This window comes from Triticum urartu, chromosome 7A (genome assembly GCF_056163025.1).
Source record: "Triticum urartu cultivar PI428250 chromosome 7A, HENAU_Tu73, whole genome shotgun sequence".
Lineage (NCBI taxonomy): Eukaryota > Viridiplantae > Streptophyta > Magnoliopsida > Poales > Poaceae > Triticum > Triticum urartu.
In genome coordinates this window covers 20,585,282-20,608,449 of record NC_141879.1, presented here as the reverse complement: position 1 = coordinate 20,608,449, position 23,168 = coordinate 20,585,282, and the positions used below count along the sequence as shown (strand labels likewise).

Genomic DNA, 23,168 nt, shown 5'->3' with positions numbered 1-23,168 from the left:
GTCGGGAAAAATTCATGGCATCCACCCATATGGTGCATGGATCCGGCGCTAGGGCAGCCGTCGCTGCCTCACCGGAGATGGTGCGGTCCGTCCGGCGTCCGAACGCGGTGGCGGACACGCAACCCCTCTGTTGACGTGCCGAGGCCATGGACGTACCGTGGGCGTCATCCGATGCAAACATGACGCGGTGTGCTTGCCGTACGCGGCAGTGGGCACGGGACGCGGTGGCAGCACTCGCCTTGGTGGACGTTGGCGAGGTGGTGTCGCATTCTATGGCACCCCATACGGTGCACCAGTCCGGACGCGTTTACGGGCGTTTGAGGGGTCGGATTTGCCATGTCACTCTTATCCTCCTCATTGCATACATGAATGGCGAGGAACAAAATCAAGTAGTCAAGAACGGGAGACACACCAAACCCAAGTGGTTGGTGGTTATTGGTTGCCCTTGCATTGATCTAAGACAACTTTAGCACCACTGTACTCTAGTAGTATTATCCTGTCTGTCATGATCGCAAAAAAAAGGAAATGAGATGGGTCCATGTGACCGACAAGTGGGTCCGGCTGTTCTCATCTCATCAGCAGCAATGTACTCATACTACTGTGCATCTACCTCGATCACATGATAAACCACGACCCTCCCAAAGTCAAGATGCTCTCCACGGACGCGGGGCCATCTCGAGCTTGACGGCGACGCCGTCGATTGATCTCTTCAGCCGCACTAATTTAATGGCGAGAAGAAGCAGAGGCAGAAGCAGCTTCTTCCCCACACGACCACACCACACATGGTCTAGAGATTGAGGGGGCTCTGCCGACGCCAGTATAAAATCCCATCCCCATTCTTGGGGCGCGAGGCAGAGTCGCGGAGGCAGGGGAGGAAGGAGACCAAGAAACAGGGGAGCTTTCTTGGCCCTAGCCTAGCATAGCCTAGGTGGAGGGAAGGAAGGGGGCAGGCGATGGAGGTGGTGGCGGAGGCCGGCGCGCACCAGCCGTGGGACCAGTTCAAGGAGGAGGTGGAGATCATGGAGGAGGAACACGGCGGCGGCGCTGATGCGGTGGAGGAGCTGCTGACCAGGGAGATCAGGAAGCGGCTGGACCACTCCCACGGCCACGGCAGCAGCAATGGCAGCGGCAACGGCGACGGCGCCCACCACGCCAATGGCGGAGAAGAAGAGGAAGAAGACGACGATGCCAGTGGGGGAGATGAGGACGACCACGCCAGTGGCGGGGGAGAGGAAGAAGCGGTGGAGGAGGAGGTCAAGGTCGAGGAGCAGCAGCAGCAGCACAAGAGTATCGTCTTCGATCCAGCCAAAGGTGAGAGCTTTGCTCTGCTTCTCCATCTGCTCTGCTCTCATCCCCCTTGCTTGCAGCTCCACTGTTCGGGGTGGGTGAACTGGTCCTGTGCTTTGATTAATTTCTCCTCATGGGAGGAAGAACAAGATAAAGATGAACCAAATCTTGATTAATTGATTGATAGATGGAGGCTGTTCCCCATTCCCTCTTGCCTAATTTTTAGCTGTTCCCCTTCCTTGCTGGATGGAGGCTGCAATCTGCATCATTATTTTTCAGAGGATAAACTGAAAAATTCATCCTGTTGCATTATATGCTCTGCTTCCAACTTCTTCTGTCCAATTCTGGCAAGCAAGCAATAGTCTTTTTAATGAAAAATGTGGGGACATTTCTTTTCAAAAAGTGGGGACTTCCCCTCAGCCACTGCCTGGGATGCAGTGGCTATATCATTGCTAGAAGAATCAAGCAAGAGAAAAAGGACACCAATAGCAGATGGTATGTAATGTAAGGATCAAAGGAGGGAAGGGCACAGATAATGATTGATAGCAACAGCGCCTGAAAAATCTTGGTTTGATTTGGCTACAGGATGCAACTACAGACCCCTCTCAGTCAAAATTAAATGGGAGCACATTGATCCTGAGTTCCTGACCACAACCCCAAAGTGTCGCCTTCAGGGTCAGGGGTAGATATGACTATGACTTTAGTCGGCACATAGTTGGGTACTTGGGTTAGGAACTAGATAGCTCTGTTTTCTTTGATTGAAAACCGATTTTCTCTCCTTGTGGAAGAAGTAAAACTAGCTCTGTATTGGTTTACTGAAGGATTGTGGAAGTGTCAGCACTGCGACTGGATACATGATAGTTCTCAAGAATCGTACCGAATTCCATATTGTTTCTTCAGAAATGATCGTTTTCTGAATTATTGTCTACATGAGAGAACTCCTGTTGCATTTTAGACCCTACTTGCAACTTCTCTTCTGTCCATTTCTGGAAAGCAATCTGGAACCTTCTTTAAAAATAACCCATGTGTGCTGGGAAAACTAACTTTGTGATCTTGTCTCATTTCTAGTACTTTGTATGGATAAAATGTGCAAAAAATTGACTGCTGTTCCTTCTCTCTAAAAAAATAATTGACTCCTGTAGTTTCTGTTCCGTCAGTTTTACCTGGGGATAAGGATGCAGTGATTATATTGCCTTCAGTACTCTGGAGATTTTCTTGTTCTTTAGAAACCAGAAAAAAAGGACATGATACCTGACATGGAAAACACATGCTAACTTGCTAGGTAAGGACCACATGGTGGGTAGGGCACTGATGCTGATTGGTACCAACATCCCTGCCTACCCACTCTTTCTTTGATTGGGTCACTTACAGATCATTCTCATCTAAACTAGCCCTCTCCCACTCAAAACTACCTAGGAAATATTTTGCTGACCACTAAAAAAAACAATGATAGGCATGCCCTCTCAGTGCGGATAATGACAGTGACTCCTTGAGGCAAAAGTTTTCTTACAAGTTACAAGTCATCATTGAGTTGTGTACTAGAAGCCTCTGCTTTCTTCCATTAGACTTGGACTCCAGTTCTCTCTTAATTTGTATAGTAAAATTAGCTTTCTATTGCTTCACTGAAGGGCTATGGAAGTGTCGGCTCTGCGATTGGACGCACCGCTTGGCTAGTCCTTGCGAAACTGGTATCCTGAACCATCAGGGCTATCGCCACCAGATCGAATGGAATCCCAAATCGTTAGTTCAGAAAGAACCGTTGTACGGTTCACCGAACAGAGGTCAGTGTCAAGGCCCAACAATATGGTGGTAAGAAAAAATTAGGACAGCAGTGATTAGCTTCAGTTTACCTAGCAAACTTGCCAGTCTGGCTTGCCTTCTCTGTGTCATATTTTTTCAAAGTTCTTGCTGCACAAAATAAAACAAAAAGTTGCTTCCTGTATTAGTACTGATATTGCTTTTTTTTTTCAGTCCCTGATATCATTACTGAAGTAACTGCCAGTTATCATGTCATGGGAACGATGCGATCTAGTACTGAAAAGGAAGACACAAATGGGACATTGACTCCAAAAGGCAAAGGGCTTGAAGCACATGAAAATGGAAATGCTCAAGAAATTAATCATGGTCCAAGCAACGGCAAGTTAGAGAATGGATCACACTCAAATGTTTTTCATCAGGTCCCCAACGGCGCTAAACCTAAGATAGAATACATGTTTGAAATCAACAAGACTGAAATTTATCCAACTGAAGTTCACAAGGACGGACATGTCACCGAGGCTGAACCGAAGGTCGAAGAGTATGACCTCGAGAAGATTTTGGATCAGCAAGAAACTTATGAACTGTTCTGTCCCAACTGCACCTCGTGCATAACTCGGAGGGTCATCCTGAAGAAGAGGAAAAGGACAGTAAGAACAACACCCGCCGATGAACCGTCAAAGAGACCGTATATTGAAGGACATGTGCCTCCTGTTCCTTTACCTGATAGGGTTGAGGAAGAATCGCCCGAAGTATTCAGATGCTTGTCATGCTTCTCCTTCTTCATTCCAACAGGTATCAGTAACTTTCCTAGTTCAGTTTTATTGCTTTAATATTTTGTTGCAATAGGGAGTGGCTTAACTTTTGTTCTTTTCACCAGGATGCAGTTTCAACATATTCCGTATATTTGGGAGGAGGGATGTGGACGGACAACCGGATGTTCTGCCTCCTCCTGCATCAGAGGACATGCCTCCTCACTCTGAAAATTGCACAAGCTGGCTTCTGTCTTGTTTTCAGCCAGGAGATAGCCCAAACCAACCTCATCGTGCTGGTATGTTTGTAACCTACCTATGTTCTCTGGACCAACTTAAAGGAAGAAATATGCATAGTTATTGATTGTCTTTGCAGTAGATGTTCCATTTCATCAGTTGAACAATTCAACATATTTCAGATCCAACGACGGTGCCATTGCTGTCCGGTACACAGAGCTCTGACAATACAAACACAATAACTGAATCTCAATCTAGCACATCGTATGTTTATCATAGTGAAGGCAAGGTTGTAAAACCAGAGCATTCGACAGTCAAATCACCTTCGGAGAACCAAACTGATCCTGCAGGTATGTAACGTGTGTGTGTGTGTGTGTGTGTGTGTGTGTGTGTGTGTGTGTGTTCTCCTTGACCAAGTTAAAAAATATTATACATCTCCGTTTGAAGAGCCTGCAATTGATGTTTAAATTGGGTTGAACAATTGAACATGTTGCAGATTCACCAAGGATTCCACCGTCACCTGGTATAGCGACTCCCAGTGGTACAACCACAACGACAACTGAAACCAACGAATCACATGTTCAGCATAGTCATGGCACACAGCAGTTGACAGTTGACTCATCTTCCCAACATCAGAAAACCACCACTACAGTTGAAGACAATGAAACTACCACTACAGTCACCTCAGAAAAAAACACCACATCTTCTACAACCACAACAGGAGCACCTAGCGCATCACCTCAAACATCATCCTCTACAGGTACTACCGGGAATCATATTTATATTTGCAACTTAGTGATCATCAGTCAGCAAGACCATAAAACAACAATTTTTTTATAGAAATAATGGCGAAGGCGCCACATTCGTTTGGCATCTGTACTTGCGAATTCTGAAATTTTGTTGAAACCGTGTCCGTAGCGCTGTGAAAAATGTACAAACACTAAATATGCCAATTTTTTTTGCTAGTATAGTTTCATGGAGCATAGCAGCCAGCCAATATATCAGAAATCCATACACATAACTTTGTCCATATTGTAACTCCATCGTCACAGTTTATTTAGGATCAGTATGCCAAAGTATTGGACTAGATTAACAGACAATAGAAACATCACATGCAGAATATTTCAAGCAAGACGTATCCGAAGTGGTGACCGGTAAAATGCCTTCTGGTGGAGCTATCATGGATCCAACTCACCCCCAAATTAGCTACAAAGGTATGTCTGATTAAGTGATCAGCATGCGTGCATGAGCTATGTACTGTTTAATCAGAGGTGCAGCCTGACAGTAGTAACTTCATTTCCTCAGATACTCACGGAACTTCAGAGAATGGCTCATTTCCCAGCTATGCAATTCACACACCAGACTTCAAGTTCGATAGCCCCATTGCGACAAATATCACACAAGGTGAGGGGTATTTTCCTTTTAGATTTGTTATTATTCCACACTGCCTATCATCGTAACGTTACGTACTGAACAAACAAATCTCCGAGAGCAACCACCTCTGTGAAACTTGGTGCCTCTCTTGTCGGTGCCATCTTAATCTCTCTTTTGTATCTGATGGCCAAGTTGTCTCCCCCTGTACCAGGTTTCATCCCAAGGGGCGATATACCAAGCTCGCCGAATCCTCAACCGGCAGATCATGTTGTGGTACCAGTTTCTGGAGATGTGAATCAGCTTGCTCCTAGACCCCAACGGAGGGATGGCTGGGATATACTGAAAGCCATAGTGTATGGAGGCTTAGTGGAGTCAGTCACCAGCCTCTCAGTTGTTTCGGCAGCAGCGTCGAGCGGCGCCAAAACATGTCAGCTACTATCCTCTTGCTACCAGATGCCTGCTTGTATTAATTAATTAATGACACTATTTTTACACTGATATATTACATTGTTTCATCTAATGAAATTATGTCCTTCTCTTGCCTGCAGTGGACATATTCATCCTGGGAATAGCCAACCTCATCGGAGGACTTCCTCTCATTTTCCACAATGTAACAAATTCTCTCTCTGACTGAACTTCACACTGTTCTGTTCTTACTGATCATCAAAACGCTAACATGTCCTTAATTTCCTCGATGATAATAACAGATCGCTGATCTAAGAGACATCCGAGACGTGGACGGGGACGACGAGCAGGTCGGCCACTACTGGCTGCAGCTCGGGAGGCGGTCCAAAGCCCGGCTCCACATGGTCATGGCCCTGCTCTCGTACATGGTGTTCGGGCTGCTCCCGTCGGTCCTCTACGGGCTGTCGTTCCGCGAGAGCAACGACCGGGAGAACAAGATGATGGCTGTCGCCGGTGCTTCGCTCGCCTGCATTGCTCTGCTGGCGCTCGGAAAGGCACAGGTCCACACCAGGACCTACTTCAAGACCCTCATGTACTACCTGATGATCGCCGTGAGCTCATCGGGTCTGTCGTACGTCGCCGGCATGCTGATCACGCGGCTACTGGTGCAGTACGGAATCATTGAGCAAGGCGGCTCGGCTCGTGCTCCTCCGGGGCTGTCGTCGCCGTTCGCTTATGCTGCTGGGGCAGAGTCGTCTGCATGGGCCTCATTCTGAAAAGTCTGAAGTTCCTGGGAGCACGTCCTGGTGGTATAAAAAGGGAAGAAATGAGCGAGCTCGAGAGAAAGTGCCTGCAACTGCATGAAGAAACATCTGAAGGCTGTTTGAGTTTCTGCTACCTGCTAAGCTGTTTTGCTGTAGTTTTGTTGTACATTTGAAGCTCTGATGCTTCTCATGGTGATCTTTGTCAGAATGTTTGTGAGCAAGAAGAGCAAGAAGTTCAGTGTTACATACTCTAAAAATATGCCATGTTGTAACTCACCTATTCTGGATGAAGCAAAATATGCCATGCTTTTAGGAGTTGTAATTATACTTTGGGCACATGAACTTGCACGGTGGGTACAGATTCATACATAAAGTTGATGTGGTACAGATTCATACATAAAGTTGAAAATGACACACATCGTTCAATGAAGTATGATTTCAGAAACATTTTGATACATTTTCCGGCAAAACTAATGGGTTGGTAACTTGTTGCTACTTGCTGTTGGTTTCATTCGGAATTTCGGATGATGGACTCTACCCTTGCTGCAGGTACTTAGAAACGGGTTGATCGAGTCCTCGCTAGTTAGGGATAAACACAAGTGTCCCTTGTTGCTGTTGTGTTGGTCCGTTGTTGCGCTTTCGCTGCTGCAGCGTGAGCAGGTTGAACAAGGGACAGACAGACAGACATGGCTGCTACACTTACCAAGTGCTATAAAAAACAATAACAACTGAAGGCGAATTCAGATGTCGATACGCGAATTAATCCAAACCAAATTTACCAAGTTCAAGTTCAAGTTGATTTACTTTGGGACATCAAATTCAGTCTTTGCCCTCTCTTCTGCACCTACTCTGAATGAAGTACGTACTACATAGACACACAGCTCACTGGCAAATACTACTACATATTAGTATGCTTACAGTTCTTTGTTTCATAAGACACACAGCTCATGTTTCTGGATTCGGTTTTAGGAGGAGTTCATTACACTTTTTGGCACATGAACTTGCACGGTGGTCACTGAACCAGGATTTCAGCTACACTTTGATGTGTTTTCCGTCAAAAGTCAAAACTAATGGGTTGGTGACTAGTTGCCACTTGCTGTTGGTTTCATTCGGTCGATGGAATCTAGTTACTGATAAACCCAACTGATGTCCTTGTCCTTTGCTAAATTGGTCTGCTCCATCCATACCGTGAAAGGAGAATTCCAATGCCCGAAGGGCATGCAAATAGTGTTGTTGCAGCGCCGCTCTTCTTCTTCCTCTATCTCACACAACTCAACTCTCTCTTCTTTGTTGCTTTGTTCTTCTCTCAGGAACACACGAACGCATACTGTGGGAAAGAAAAACTCAGAAACCCACACATACACACACACATCTCACCGTGGAGAGAGACTAGCTTTGCTTTCTACTCCCGGTGAGACACACATACACTACATTGTTTTGTCCAGCCCTCACGGCCTCGTTTTCTCATTAACTCAATGCCATACTTATATACACAGGAGGTTTGCCTCACGCACACCCTAACTAGCCGGCACGCTCGGCCACTAACCCACTAATCCATCTACTACGCCACTAACCCAACAAACTCCACACACTACATCTCCTGGAATCTCTCCAGGGTCAACAAGACGCAGCTGTGTAGCTAACGGCTCATGCATGAAACTTAGCAAGACTCTCTACTTCTAGACCAAACTATATGCAAAACTCAAACATGCAGATACAAGGAATCAAGATCAAGTCTAACAAATAGAAGATGGGTTGTGTTGATCAAGCCCAACCGGGCACCGAGGCTCTTCGATCGTGAGTACATCGATCTCAAGTGCACCGCCTTCAGCCCGAGGTTGTAGCCGGGGCACATCCGTCTACCGGTCCCAAACGGCAGCAGCTCGAGATCCTGCCCTATCACACCCATCTCGCTCCCCAGGAACCTCTCCGGCATGAACTCCTCCGGTGCGTCCCACAGCTCCGGGTCCCGGCCGATGGCCCACACGTTGATGAGCACACGCGCGCCCTTGGGGATGTCGTAGCCATCAATGGTGGCGTCCTCTCGGGCCATGCGCGGGATGAGGAGCGGCACGATGGGGTGCATGCGCATGGATTCTTTCACGATTGCCTCAATGTAGGGCAGGTTCGGCATGTCCTTCTCGGTCACCCAGCGGTCACGACCAACGACGCGGTCGAGCTCCTCGGTGGCTGCATCGAAGGCTGCGGGCCTCCTCATGAGCTCTGACATGGCCCATTCCATGGTGACGGCGGAGCTCTCGGTGCCACCCGCGATGAGGTCCTGCGTGAAGGCCATCACACCGATACGGTCGTACTGGACCTCGAGGGTGGGGTCATCGGCGATGTCCATGAGCACGTCCACCATGTCCCTCGCCGCCTCGCCTTCATGGCAGCACTGCTTGCCTAGGATGTGCTCGTCGAGATCGAGTATGTGCTCCATGAGGGTGTCAAATGTTAGCATTAATCTTGTCATATTGATTGTATGTGTAGCTAGCCGGGTCATTAGCTAGTGAGTTATCTAGTCAATGGTTGCATGCTAATTTGGCAGGGTCCGTGGCCGCTGGTGTGGCTGCGTAAAGACTGAACTTGGCCGTGCAATTAGCTAGGAGTAGTTGGCTGCATGGTCAATGGTGTGGCCGTTGAGGATATGGACGTGCATGCAGTAGATGGTTAGTGCGCCAGAAAAAAGTATACATAGCCCTCTAAAATATCACGTTTCGGTCACATCACCCCCTCGTCTCTAAAACCGCATTCTTAATCTCCTCAAGTTTTTAAAACCAGATAAAACATCCCCCAGACCATTTTAAGCTGTTTTGGCAGGTGGTTTTGCTGACGTGGACACCTGGCTCCGCCTATATACACTCCTATGTCCCAGGCAGGACGTGTCCAGCGTCTCCTTCGTCCACCGTCGGGCAGCAGCTCACTGTAGACGACGTGGTGCCCTGGGAAGCTTCGTGCATGCGTAGTGGTGTTCTTCGCCACAAGCGCCGTGCAGGCGGAGCAATGTCTCGGTGCACTGCAGCTCGGCCTCGTCGATCTTGTCGGATACGATGAAGAGCATAACGTTCTTGCGGTGTAAATGGGTGTGGCATTGTGTGACACCGTCTTGTGGATGACGCCGGCGACATGGCACCGGTTCAGCCCGACGTAGCTTGTGAACTGGTGATTACCAGCTTGGGCTCACCCCCAACTCCACGGGGGCGAGGTCCACGAGGTTGCCCGCGTCGACGGACGATGCTGCGCGGTGGCCGGTGTTGGCATAGGCCCAACTCATTGCATACTTTTCGACTAGCGTTTCTCGATGCCTAACAGGCAGGTATGTTATCTGTATACGTACATACCCAAAGTTGGCTTTGGTTGGCTGGAGAATTCATTGGCTTTGGTGGCCTTCACACCGACACGGCCGTACTGGACCTCGAGGGTGGGGTCATCTGCGTAGAGGATGTCCTGGGTCTTGTGGAAGAACCTGTCCATGTCGACCGAGGAGCCGACGATGACGGGGAAGGAGCCGAAGCGGAGGTGCATGAGCGGGCCGTACTTTCCGGAGAGCTCGTGGATGGAGCGGTGCGGCAGCGCGCCGATGAGGTCGAAGTTGCCGATGATGGGCCAAGGTTTCAGACCTGGCGGGAGGTTCTAGTGTTTGTGGCCACACCAAGAGGCGGCTCTGAGGAAAAGGAAGAGGGAGAGGAAGAGGGCGGCCTCCATTTTGAATGGCCAAGGAAGGGGAGCTAGTGATGGAGGAAGGGCTAGTTTTAGTGACTGAGCATTTGGAGATGGATGCAAATGTTATGCAACTGAATGTGTATACTTATAGGAGGAGAAGGAGATAATGACTGTATCAAGTCAAGTGTGATTCGAGGCATTGGGCTGGATTATATTGCTGCACGTAACTTAATTAATTACTTGGGTCTCTTTAACAAGTATCAAGTCAAATCTGTCTCGGGTCCTTGTGTATATACGAGCCAGTCAGGCAGTCACAACTCCCTACGTATCTCTCTCTCTCTCTCTCTCTCTCTCTCTCCTGCAGGCTTATGGGGTACATTATTTTGTGTCCTCAGATCTCAGTCAGGTCATCGCACCGAAAAACGGGAACGTCAACTTAGCAGATTTCTTAGGGTTCGGGCCACGTCAACATCGATCTACCGCATCTCTAGCTTCTTCCTGTTTTGTTTTAGTTTACGAAAATGATCAGATGATCTACATCTCTAGCTTCTTCCTGTTTTGTTTTACTTTACGAAAATGATCAGATGATCTACATCTCTAGCTTCTTCCAGATTTTCTTGACACGACGCTAGCGTCACCATACATACAACCAAAAATATTTCTTGTGTGAAAATGATCCAGATCTATTATTAAAGTTCATCTGAAGTCCAAAGCATCTCAAGCATAATACTACTTTGATATTAGCTCACTACGCATACACATTGTTTGTTGGAAATGCAGTGCAAGTGAATACTGGATATATACGTTTACTTATAGGAGGATACACGCAGGATTATTGTGCGTGTTCAGGCTTCAGTGACATCATTGCGCGCGCCGACGCAATTTCTGCAGGGATGTTTCGTATGTGACAAGCCAAGCACTCCATATTTTCCTCAAGTTGTTAATTTTATCAAGCCTTCAGTTTTTCTAGTACACAAATTTCCAAGCTGTGAGCAGACCACGTGAAGTGTACATGTGGAGGAATGCTTCTTCCAGTACACGCGCATATACTCACCCCTATGAATGCACACACGCATACCCTACCTCTATAAGCATCTTCGAAAGACTGAGCCGGCATATCATCTTGAATTTTACGAAGTCACCGTAGGCACCTCGTCGTCAACAAGAACGTCCCCTCCCACTGAATGCGCGTTGCCAAAAATCCTGAAATAAATGCGAGCACCAGAGTTTGAATCCTAGTGGACTGGAAATACCACAGTCCCTTTAACCATGCATCCAACCATAGGTTGGTTCGCGAGGAATGCTTCTTCTAACCGGATCACATACATCAGGCACTAAACAATATACGTCAACTTTCTATTCCATACGTACGTCAACTGACGTCCAGCTATCAACATGTTACAAAACTACTAGTGTGCATAACCAATGGGCAAGCACAAAATGCTAAGGGGAGTTTGGGATCTCTAACACTAACCCGCAAACTGGATACCACCGTCCGTGGACCGGGGGAGCTGCCACTGACGCGGGAGCCGGACATCTAACCGTAACGCATACATTTGAGAGCGGATTTGAACAAGCCTAACGAACTCGTGCAAACCTGATGTTTTTCATATAAACCGTATTACATTTCGGATAGACTATAGCGGACTAGGCTAGCCTAGGCTACCCTAGCCTATCGCCGACCGCGGCTGAGCCCCATTCCGCAGCCATGTCTTTGCTATGTCCGGCAGCCCGACTCATCAGACAGCCATACGTGAGCCCCGGAGGTGAGGAGAAGAGTGGCTTCCGGCCTCGCGAAGCACAAATCAGGGTTGGTTTTCGAACGCTGGAAGACGGTGAGGCTGGTCTCCACCCACACGAACTGGGCAAGTCATCGGCTGTGTGACATGGCGACGCGGTGGCGGTGGCCTTCACGGGACCCAAGTGGTGACGGCCTCCCATGGTCTACTTTTCTTTACCGTCGGCGGCTGCAGCGCATGTGCCAGCCGCCTCGTTGATCTCTAGTAGTTGGTCTCTCCCATATCCCCGTTCCAGCGATCATTCAGTACCCTCTCTGTATTAGTAAGCAGACCCATCAAGATGGCAATGGGGCCCTGAAACCCGCGTCCTCGCGGTTTTTTACCCTATTAGGGTACGGGGATGGGCACTTTTTCATCCCCGCAGGGCTGTTATTAGGCAGATTATACAACCCGACACGTTTTGTGGGTTTACACCCGTTTCGATAGTCCCTGTACCCGAAACCCGACAAAACCCGGTAAAATACACATGCATTGATCTGGCCCAACCCAAAGCCACGCAGACCGAGCGGCCAAACCCCCCAGCGACCAGCGTGGAGGCCAAACCAACCCCTCGCTGGGTTGCTTACTCGATGTGGCCAGTATTGCTCGTTCCTCTCCTCTGCACACCCCCACCCGAGTCTCTCTTCCCCGCACATCAAACCTAAACCTAAACCTAGGTCCCCAGCCGTCCCCTGGCTCGATCCGATCTTGCAAGAGCCGCCGATCATGATCTGCACCGGCGAGCCTCCTCCCTCCACGTCTTCTCCACCGACTACGGTCTGATATGGAGAAGGGCCGCCGCCGCCTGGCTCAATCCGATCTTGCAAGAGTTGCTGACCACGATCTGCACCAGTCTTCAAGACATTCAAGAGGGAATGCAGGTGGAGTACAAGTACTTGCACATTTCATATACCAATCTGCATATTTTTCATGTTTAACTATAGCTTGAGTAAATTTTGATCTTCTCTAGGACTTGGCACTTTGATTTGGCATTGAATGCTTTGAAGATAGTCTTTTGGAGGCTTGGAGATGTGAAAGATGGCATGATGATGCCCACTTTAAAGTGATTTGTGAACTATGCAGTGGCGGAGCTTAGTTCAACTCTGAGGGGGCCATGGTCCCCCAGCCCAAGACAAAACAATGAAGAAAAAATACTATGCATGGCTTAGATTTGGAAAAAATCAATTCTTTTCCCTCTCAGTTGTTTATATTTTCGCTGAAGTTACACTGCTGAAATATGCTCCTTTTGCTGCTGAAATTCTATTCTATTTTGCTGCTATGTTTGCTTTAATATGCTGATTTCCCCGTGGGTTTAGAAAACCCAATGGGTTTAGAGGACGGGCAGAAAGCTAGCCCCGCTTACGGTGACGGGGACGGGGACGGGGACGGGCTTGTGATTTTTTCGTGGAGATGGGTTTGGGAAGGCAAAATCCGATGGGTTTCATCCCCGTTGCCATTTTGAGACCCACACCTTACTTTTGGAAGGGAATAGAATGGAACAATGGATCAAAGAAAGGGGGCGAGTTTGCACCCACCTTCTCTTATGGAGTAGCGGTCAGAATGACAAATTAGCCTGGTCAGAACAGGCTTGCTTGACGCCTTTCTCTCTCGCTATCTTGCTTGGATAGTTCAGGTTTTCCTTCCCCATCACCAATCTATCATTGCCAGGCCAACATCTAAGTGTGGCTTCGTTTCCAATCTTAAACCATGCTAGAGCGCCGCTAATAGCACACTATAACGTTCTAAGCTATTCTTGCTAAATTAATTAGTGTAGAATGTCTCGCTAATAGCACACTATAACGCGATATAGCATGTTAATCGCCTATTTTAAGGGCCACACTATTTTGTCATAGCACACTATTTTTTTTCAATTGGCTAGTACCCCTGCATTATCTTCTGGCGAACCATGTCTGCTACTAACTAGACTTGTATAAAGATGTTCGTAAGATCCAATTTTCTTTGGAAAAAACAGATAAGAAGCATAAATATCAGCTGACTGTTTGTCAAGAACATAAGAGCTCACACGAACAACATGCAGATGATGATGTGTATAAGTTACAACAGGCAATATGCCTAAGTGGATTCAAGACATTTCCCCAATATACTTCACAAACTCAGTGCAAGCGAAAGCCAGGACAGCAAATTCTGCGCCACCAGATTATCTGCTCTTTAATTATAGCACCTGAACCGACCTGTGCTAGTACTCCTAGTAGCGAGAAGCAGAATGAATTATCTCATCTGGTTGTCATTTCTGCCTCGGTGCTTTCGTTGCCATAGGAACCAGAATCCGCTAATTGCACGTCAATTGTAGGATTGCTCGGATGATTGCTAACTACGCCAATCATCGAAACATACTCCAGATCAGCAGCTGCACCCCTAAATTTTGTGAATATCTCTCTAAGGCCTGGCATATAATCGATGTTGATTAATGCCGTATTATGTGCATATGTTTCCCACTGTTGGCCCAGTGGGGGGATGGCATCGAAAACTAGCTTGAGCTTCCAGAGACTAGGCATTGCATCCGCCTCAAAATTTACCCAAGCTATACCCCGCATGAACGTAAGCTTGAAGTACTTGAGAACTGAGAAACCGGCCTTGTCAAAGATGATCGTGTCATCAGGTGGCGTCTCCACATACAGCGACAGGGCAGTGAGGGCCGGCAATCCTCTGAGAATATCAGCACAATGTGCTGGCAGTCCCTTCACAACAATCTTCAAAATGCATAAGTTGCCATGTTTTCCAACCCACGAAGGTACCTGTGAGAATATGCAGCTGCTGTGCGGCGAGAATTCAAATCTCTGGAGAAGGGGAGGAGGTTCCATGCAATCCCATGAAATGTATGTTTTTGAAGCCGGCGTATTTTTAACCGATGAGGCCTGAGCCACTGCTACAGTTTTCAGGTTGCGATGACCTCCGATTAAAGAACCCAGAGCTTCCATGTTTTTTGCCACATGCTGGAAAGTAGACAGTGAAGAAAAGGTAAGATGGAGCTCCTGCAGGTGGTTTAGCTTGCCAAGGCTCATTAGACTGGGGGACCTTGTTCTGTCTATCCAATCCAGCAGATTTCTCTCGACAGGAAGACTCATGTGCAAGTGCAGCAAGCGTGGAAAATTCACATCCCATGGAACAGGAGCAAATCTTGCATCGGTAATATCCAATGTACCCAGGCACTGTAGTACATGGTTCGGCAGTTTGATGCAGACATCGCTTGCAATCTTCAAATATCTCAGCTGAAACATTTCTGAAATCCCAGTGAGGTCTGCCATATCATTATCACGGCAGCCTTGACCACTTAGTTGAAGGTTTAGGACACGAACAAGCTTGAACTCTGTAAGACAAGGCATAGACTCAAGTAATCCAGAAAATCTAACTGACCGAACTAGTGATTTTCGGATGTTTGCTGGTGTCTTGGCATATCTCGCATCACCGAATATGAGCGAGAGTCGACGGGCCTTATGAGAAAGTGACACATTCTTTTGACATCTGTAGTCTATTGGCATGATGAAATTTTCTTCTGCAGACTTGTGCGCAATAAGATCGTGTACCATGTCATGCACTTGACAGGACAACACCTCATTGTAGTAGTTGACACATGTCGGCTGGATGAAGCTTCTACCAATAAGCTGATAGAAATAGCTTTCTGCAACTTTTTCAATGTCTTGCCCTTCTGTTGTACAGATCAGACCTTCAGCCACCCATTGCTTAACCAAATCACCCTTTAAGAATGTGTAGCCCTCTGGATACATATTAAGGTAGAGCAGGCATGTCTTCAAATAACGAGGAAGATTATTGTAGCTCAGATTCAGTGCTTGTCTAGTTCTTTCAGAAGTAGGCACTGCAGAGAAACAAGAGATTACCGAGTGATGGATGTATGTGAAGAAATCATTTGACATGACAGGCTGGCTTAGTAGAAGACTAGCTATGCTGATTGTGGCTAGTGGCAAACCATCACATATTTCAGCAATTTCATCACATACTTGTTTCAGTTCATCAGGACACTCACTTTCAGAGCCAAAGAGTCTGTTAAAAAATAGCTTTCTTGAGTGATCATCATCCAGAGGTTTCATTTCAAAGACATGCCCTGACTGATAGCAGCTACATGCTACTGCAACGTCTTCGATCTGTGTAGTTGTTACTATTGTGCTGCCTCGACTACCCTCGGGAAAAGCATGACTAATAATATCCCATACTGATGTTTCCCATAGATCGTCAATAATAATCAGATACCTGCAGCATGCCAGAATTGAGGTTGCATATTAATCAGGGTTTTATGGCAACATTTTGTATGAAGAAAAACAGTAGTACCTTTTGTTTTGTAGATATATCTTGATATTATCAATGAGGTCAGTCTCCTTAAAATCCTGTGGGGGGTCCGGATGCTGGAGTTGCGAGAGAATGTCACGGAAAATCCTCTTCATATCGGGTTTCTTAGACACCCGAATGAAAGCTCGACAATGGTATTGCTTCCCAATTCTGCTGTACAACACTTTGGCAAGTGTAGTTTTACCGAGACATGACGGTCCAAGAACAGCTACCACCTTGAGCTGCTGGTGCTGCTGCTGCTCTTGATCCTCCCCAACGTCAGCCACCAGTGAGTTAATAAACTCACTCATCCAACTATCGACTACAATGTGTGCCGCTTCTTCATCATACCGCACTGAAACTGGAACCGTAGGTCCAACGGGCACAAACCACCGCTTCAGTGTGCTGCAAGAATGGAGACTGTATCTCTGGTGCCGTTCAATCGCCTCCTGAACATACATCCTGAATTCTGATAGCGTTTCCGCAATACTAACAAGCTGAGTCTTGGTAGTCTTGGCATGACTGAAGAATTTGAGGAAGAATCTGAATTTGAGGCCGGATCTGAATGTCTTGATGTTGTTGGGAACAAGGGAGGGATGCTCAGGCTGCGCAAATATTAAGCTGTCAATATAATCCTCCATGTCATAAGACAGGTTGCGCGCCTCATTCATCCAGCAATTGGCCGCCATGGGAGGGTCGTCCACCTCTGACAATTGATCAAGGTAGGAGTCCATCTTTTCAACGTCATCTTTGAGGAGGCGCATCACCTCCATGAGCCTCTTGACCCTCTTGGAGTTGGAGCATCCTTGTATAAGAGGAGCTTGCAGCAGCATATCCAGCTTCCCAACAAGGGGTCTCATGGCGCCCAGTGAAGCACTGATTGGGGACCTAATCTCTGTGCCTCGGATCGAAACATCTGAACACACACAAACAAAGGTAGAATTAATTAACAAATAATGCATGTTACAGCAAAAAATAATAATGAGCGACATCAGCCGTGGTCGAGAGACATCATTGACCATCCTTAGATCAAGTAAAGACTCCATACTAGAAGGGGAGAGGTTAGAAGATGTGTCCTCATTTTCATGGAAATAGTTGCCCAAATCGCGTTACAGATTAGAGAGGAAAACATAGTTTGCAGGATCTCGGGCTCACCTCTTCTGGTAGAAGGACCTGGATCGGAGAAGACATTGTTGGGCACTTGAGGAGATTCCTCGGCCTCCTCCGCATCATCAATAGGTGGAGACCGTACCTGCTGCTCAAGGAGAGGTACGATCTGCCCCTCCTCCTTGAACTCTCGCAGCATCAATCAATCAGGAACCTGCAGCCCCCTCTTCTCACCGCTAGCTCGTGATCCCTTTTCCACCCTGCATCAGATTAGCGCATGTGAGAGGCAGAGGGACAGAGTCCTGGGGAACTGAGTTGTAGTTAGGAGGTAATATTCTTGTGCTGAATAAACTATTCAAGTGACAAGTGATACCAAAGCTGGTAGATCGGTGTTTTTTTTGTTAGCGTGGAGAAGTCTGACAGTGTGCTACAGAAAGTTTTGGTTATAGGCCTATTCAGGAGCTGCTCTGAGATGATAATGGGGATGTAGATATAGTTGTGTTAAGTGCTTAGCTTCTGTAAGTAGACCTAATTAGTTGTTTTCCCTGGTAGAAGTAGACCCAAATCTATGTTTTGTAGTGCTTTCAAAACAGTGGGCCACTTATTCTTTTTGTTCCCTGTTTCTAAATGTTTGTGTAGTGTCCCTAATAGCACACTGAACATCCGGTATTTCTAAATGTTTGTGCCGTTCAATTTCTGATGTTTTCTACAGATGTTTGAAATTTGATGGCTGTTGGAGTACCATCTCCTCGCGGGGCCAGTCCCCTCGTCTTTAGCGGGGCCAACACCTCTATGATTTTTCTTATCCTAGTCTTTCCGGTCCCCTCGTCTTCATCTCCTTATTTTTTCCTGTCTTCCTCCTATGAGGAGCACTGGCTGCATCAAAGGATCACACATAGCATGGCATTTCTTGCATTTGGAAAGCGCGGGGACAAATTACATTGGAAGACGTCTCGAAATGAACAGGTAGAGAGAAGAGGGAACACTCTACAAGCATGTGAATGTATGTAATTTAAAGAGGTCAAATGGTTGAATCAACCTAGTGTATAAATGATCCAGATATAAGTTTTTGTGTCACAGTTTGTCTACACCAAATGTCAGTTTTTCTTATATCAAGCCGTGTCAGGGAAGGAGGGAAGGAAGAAATTGAAAGCACGCTTTGCTACGTAATGTTTTTTTCCTCTCCTGTCACTCTACAAATGAAATTTTGTAGCTGGTTCAGCTTGCTATGTAACCAAGGCTGAGATGCCACATTGGGAGTGCAGAAAAATAGCATCGGATGCGGCTGGCTTACAGTATTGTGCTTCCCGGGGGCTCATAGTAGTACGAAAGCACTACGAGCATGGTCAATCTTCATGCACTAAAAGCATCACAAAACACAATGTGGTGCCCAGCCACCAGGTGCTTGAATTGTTAAGCTTATCTCCCGTCTTTCCACCTCCTCGATCCAGTTAGCAGCTGACAGTGTATTAGTTTAATTAACATGACAGTTTGGTGCACAGTTGATCCGCACTGCGTGCCAGACAGCCAGTTTGAAACAAAAGCTACCATATTAGTTGGATTAATCAATTCATGAACCTTTCATGCCTTGTCTCCTCGTCGATCCAAGCAGCTGGCTGTGCATTAGTTCACTTCTACTTTGCATTCACTCGAGGCAGACACTGGATGGACTATTTTTTTTCTTTTCGAAATGGCTACACTGGATGGACTACTGGACTCACATAAGTCTTATACATGCTACACATACCAAAACAACATTTTCACCGCAATCTTCAAAAAGAAAAAGAAAATCATGCGCCCACAGATCAGGAATGAAGGAGGATCATAGAAAGGGAGCTTGAAGGAGAAATAATATTGAGAGAAGGAAGAAGAGGGGGTAACCAGAAAACTGAACAACAGGCGACCCCCAGGGCTTACAGACGCCATGCAAACTTAGAGTGATGCATAACCGTCGGATGCAAACACCGCTCCTCGTGTCGGCAAACAATAGTGACAGCGGAGTATATCTTGAGGAGTAGGTGGACCAAGAAGTGAGAAATGTAACGTGAGCGATTATGTCGCTCTCGGTGTTTCTAAAAGTGTAGAATTTGATCAATATTGCAACATTTTTAGTATTGAAATGGATGCCCGAAAGTAACTAATTGTAACGCAGTATGTGTTTATGGACAAAAACTGAAAACATAATGCACTCCAAAATACTACAAGTATGACAAAATTTAAACAACATATTTTAAGCAAGCAAAGACTGAGATGGGACCTTGGGAATAGATTCAGATGCGGCTTAGAGTACTGTGTCGTGGTTAATTAACCTCTACATACTAACTAAAGCAGTACAACAGTCCTGAATCTCCATACATTAACAAGACAAAGATGGCTCCACTGCATGCATGGTTCCGTGGGTGTTCAAGTATTTTAAGCAAGCATCGGGAAGCACACTCCGTCGTACCCGGTGCCTGCTTTGCGCATTGTTAAGCTTACCGCCCGGTTTACAAAGCAGAGGACGGTGACTGACAGTATCGTGCGAGGTGTGGGTCGACTTTGCATTGACTCAAAAAGGGTAGTGTTACCGTTTGGATGTACTGGTACTCAGTTATATTTTCACACCACACCTACCAAAACAACATGTACATGAATTTAGTTTTTTTTTACGAACACATGAATTTAGCTCTGTCCGTGAGTGCTCTTATGTAGGCCGGCCCAAGAAGATTTGAAAGGCCTGTATTCTGAAGTTTATTTTTACTTACTATTGTAAAGAAAACATATATAAAACCCATTTAAAGTGAATAAATAGGGAGAAACAAAAAGTAAAATTGTCCTATTCCTCAATGAACATGTTCATATTAAAACAATACTAGTCTCATATTTCTAAATGTTCATGTTTACAAAAAATAGAATAAAATGAACATGCTTGGCTACAATCATGTATATATTGCGACAATATGGTGATATGCCTGAAACATGTTGTCCTATGTTAAGATAGGTGTTCATGTGTTGAGATAAAAATGTTGTCCTATACTCCGATGTACTTTGAAAAAATGTTCACATTTAAAAAAAAAATCATATTTACAATAAAAATAATTCAAATTTACAGAAAATTTTAGTGGTTTCCAAAAAGGGTTAATTTGCCACTGATTTATGTTCATGCACTTTGTAGGAAAATTCACATATTTCCCAAAGAAAATGAAAAAACAAAACCTAGAAATGGAAAAGGAGAAAGGGGAAAACAAATAAACACAAAGAAAAAGAAACCAGCATGAAAACCCGGAAGAAAAGTTAAATGGGGAAAAAGGCAGATGGGCCAACGCATATGCGTGCTCAGAAGCATGCAACGCCTATTCATCATGGCAGAAGCTGGAAATACAAGGGGGCCTCTGTCACACATTTAGTCACTGCAGCTGCAACGTAAGGATCTCAGTGGCATGATGATCCAGTCCTTGCCATTTCTTATGGAGATCGCTCTCCATTATGGATTAAGCGACCAAAAAATAGGACTGGAAAGAAGCAGTAAAGAAGCACCCAAAAGGCCAAGGTTTTCAAGCTCTTGTTTGTCACCAAAGAAATGATAACCATTTATACTACCAGGAAGTGAGCCCGCGGAGATATGTGTGGAATGCGGAAAAGTGAACTTGCGGAGAATTTTATTGTATATTAAGAAAATGCAGAGAACTTTGAGAGCCCCACAAGACCGATAGGACGTTATTTTGAAGGCCCAAGAGTCATAAGCAAGCTTGTATGTGCATCTTATCCTACTTTGGTTATTTCTTGGGGTGTGAGCTACATATATATAAACTCTCTCTTCACACAGGCATATGGCATTTTTTATTCTTTATTGCGCAGTACCAGTTGATATTTCTGAAATGGGAAGTGAGCTTGCTGCGGAAATCCCTATGGCACCAGCTAGTACTGATAATACGATGCTGCCAGTGAATCATGAAGCTTTTGCTAATGCACAAGAATACAAGGTAATTAAGTGTTGTATGTGCATCTCATTTCTAAATTTCCACTTCGGTTAATTCTTGGGGTACGTTAAGTTGTATATATACTCTCTGTTTCAAGATGGCAAGGGCGGTGGTTGTAAAAATTCATGTGGCGCTGCCTACTACTGATAATACGACGTTGTCGGTGAACCATGACGCCTTTGCTAGTGCACAACAAGAATATGGTCCAATCACCAACATTGAATGTATTTAAAGAAAAGGTCGAAGGGGTGGTGGTTTGAAAGGATCGGCAAATGGATAGAAGTAATTTCACAAGCTAATAACTGTCTTATATTTCCTGCAAACAAAAATTGTCTTATATTCTTCCAAAGCTCTCTTATTAGCGTAATTAGTAGAACTGAGGTGAAGTTAGGAGGTAATATTCTTGAGGTGAATAAATCTATTCAAGTGATAAGTGATATGGTAGTTGGTAGATGAGTGATTTTTTCGGTCTAGCACGGAGAAGCCTGACAATGCGCTACTGAAGTTTTTGGTTATAAGGCTAATCAGGAGCTTCTCTGAGATGATAATGGGGATGTGGATAGTTGTGTTAAGTGTTCAGCTTCTGTAAGTAGACCTACTTAGTTATGTCTCCCCTGTTAGAAGTGGAGCACTTATTCCTTTTGCACCCTGTTTCTGAATATTTGTCTGAGTGTAACTAAGTAGTACACACCGAACATTCAGGTTGTTTCCTGTTTCTTTCAACCGTTTGTGTGGTTCAGTTTCTGAAGATTACTAGAGATGTTGGAAATTTGATGGTCGTTGTACTTGCTTTAGTTTGGACCATCAGGAACCTGTTTTCATCAGTTTCCAATGATGAATTGGATCCTCGGCTGGTGCTGGGAATACGAAACAGACTCCTGTATGGTCCTAGATTTTGATTTTTCGGAATTTCACAGAACTTCTACCATGGCCCTTCATTCAGTTACAGGATGGTCTATTCGTATGCTCTTGACAATCCTATACGGCCCTAGATTTTGCAGAGTTTTTCTTTTTCTTTTACTCCTACTATGCCCGTGGTCTGAAGTCTGAACTAAGAATTTGCAGAGCAAGTGGATGTCTGTAAGAAAAATTAAAATGCAGACTCCTCTGCTCCAGCAACTCAATCTTCCTCCTGAGCAGGGAGTGCTATGACCTATGAGTACATCACGCTAAAAATTAAATGCCTGAACTATGCCGCTGTGCGCTGCTATCGTTTTGTGGGAGCATGGAGTGCTCGGCATCAGACTACCGCTAACAAGGAGCAAGCATCAGGAACCCTAGCTAGCTAGGTACAGATCCAAATCGAACACTTACAGATCAAGCCGCGGTGAGTGCCTCCATCCGAGCTAAGGGACAGGATGCCGCTGGCGCCGGCTACGGCTGAGGATGACCTCCGCGCCACAGGCCGCCGGCAGAAACACTGGCTCGCCGCCTCTCCGCCATTTTTCTCGCACGCCTCCTCTGCTCCGGAGAAACACACCAGGCCGCCGTTCGGGTGAGGGGTGACTGACTGCTCCAGTAAATCTATTTTGACGGAGGAAAAAAAAAGGGTTCCCGCTTTATCTTTCCCTAATAATAAGGCACGGATTGACTTCATGGGTCACCGTTACAATCATAGTTTTAAATAGCCGGCTATAGCCCCACTATATCTGTTTGAGGGTGTTGCCGCTAAATGATTTCATGTACAATTTGCCGCTATAGCTGGGCTATAGCCTGTTTTTAAGGGTCGCCGCTAAATGCCATAGCCCGCTATTTAAAACATTGGTCATAATACGCTTCTTCCTG

General features: G+C 46.0%; 2 protein-coding genes and 1 pseudogene across 4 annotated transcripts; 1 reads left to right on the top strand and 2 right to left on the bottom strand.

The window, feature by feature from the left end:
- Positions 1-620: 620 nt before the first annotated feature.
- On the top strand, positions 621-7,004 carry LOC125518604 (membrane protein of ER body-like protein). 2 transcript variants are annotated; one of them, XM_048683429.2, is made up of 11 exons: positions 621-1,311; positions 2,916-3,068; positions 3,259-3,837; positions 3,923-4,093; positions 4,214-4,381; positions 4,528-4,791; positions 5,150-5,245; positions 5,337-5,435; positions 5,617-5,832; positions 5,954-6,015; positions 6,113-7,004. In XM_048683429.2, exons 1-11 carry the CDS (start codon positions 954-956, stop codon positions 6,584-6,586), a joined length of 2,640 nt encoding a protein of 879 aa, XP_048539386.2. In that variant the 5' UTR covers positions 621-953; the 3' UTR covers positions 6,587-7,004. The 2 variants fall into 2 exon arrangements, with proteins under 2 accessions (XP_048539386.2, XP_048539387.2); XM_048683430.2 differs by lacking the exon at positions 2,916-3,068 and having other exon boundaries at positions 624-1,311.
- A 1,272-nt stretch (positions 7,005-8,276) lies between these two features.
- Positions 8,277-10,279, bottom strand: LOC125518131 (trimethyltridecatetraene synthase-like; annotated as a pseudogene).
- Positions 10,280-13,980: 3,701 nt separating this feature from the next.
- LOC125524978 (disease resistance protein RGA5) lies at positions 13,981-22,902 on the bottom strand. 2 transcript variants are annotated; one of them, XM_048690002.2, is made up of 5 exons: positions 22,698-22,902; positions 17,473-17,684; positions 16,321-17,233; positions 16,019-16,242; positions 13,981-15,850 (listed from the first exon to the last, which is right to left on the bottom strand). In XM_048690002.2, exons 2-5 carry the CDS (start codon positions 17,621-17,623, stop codon positions 14,250-14,252), a joined length of 2,889 nt encoding a protein of 962 aa, XP_048545959.2. In that variant the 5' UTR covers positions 17,624-17,684; positions 22,698-22,902; the 3' UTR covers positions 13,981-14,249. The 2 variants fall into 2 exon arrangements, with proteins under 2 accessions (XP_048545959.2, XP_048545958.2); XM_048690001.2 differs by having other exon boundaries at positions 13,981-16,242.
- Positions 22,903-23,168: the final 266 nt, after the last annotated feature.

Bases quoted from the DNA above. Each gene is read 5' to 3' on its own strand.
- LOC125518604 (XM_048683429.2), top strand. From the start codon at position 954: ATGGAGGTGGTGGCGGAGGCCGGCGCGCACCAGCCGTGGGACCAGTTC. The intron at 4,094-4,213 runs GTATGTTTGTAA...AACATATTTCAG, and splicing joins AAACCAACCTCATCGTGCTG to ATCCAACGACGGTGCCATTG. The intron at 5,833-5,953 runs GTCAGCTACTAT...TCTTGCCTGCAG, and splicing joins GTCGAGCGGCGCCAAAACAT to TGGACATATTCATCCTGGGA.
- LOC125524978 (XM_048690001.2), bottom strand. From the start codon at position 17,623: ATGCTGCGAGAGTTCAAGGAGGAGGGGCAGATCGTACCTCTCCTTGAG. The intron at 17,234-17,472 runs GTGAGCCCGAGA...GTGTGTGTTCAG, and splicing joins AGGTCCTTCTACCAGAAGAG to ATGTTTCGATCCGAGGCACA. The intron at 16,243-16,320 runs GTACTACTGTTT...GGCATGCTGCAG, and splicing joins ATATATCTACAAAACAAAAG to GTATCTGATTATTATTGACG.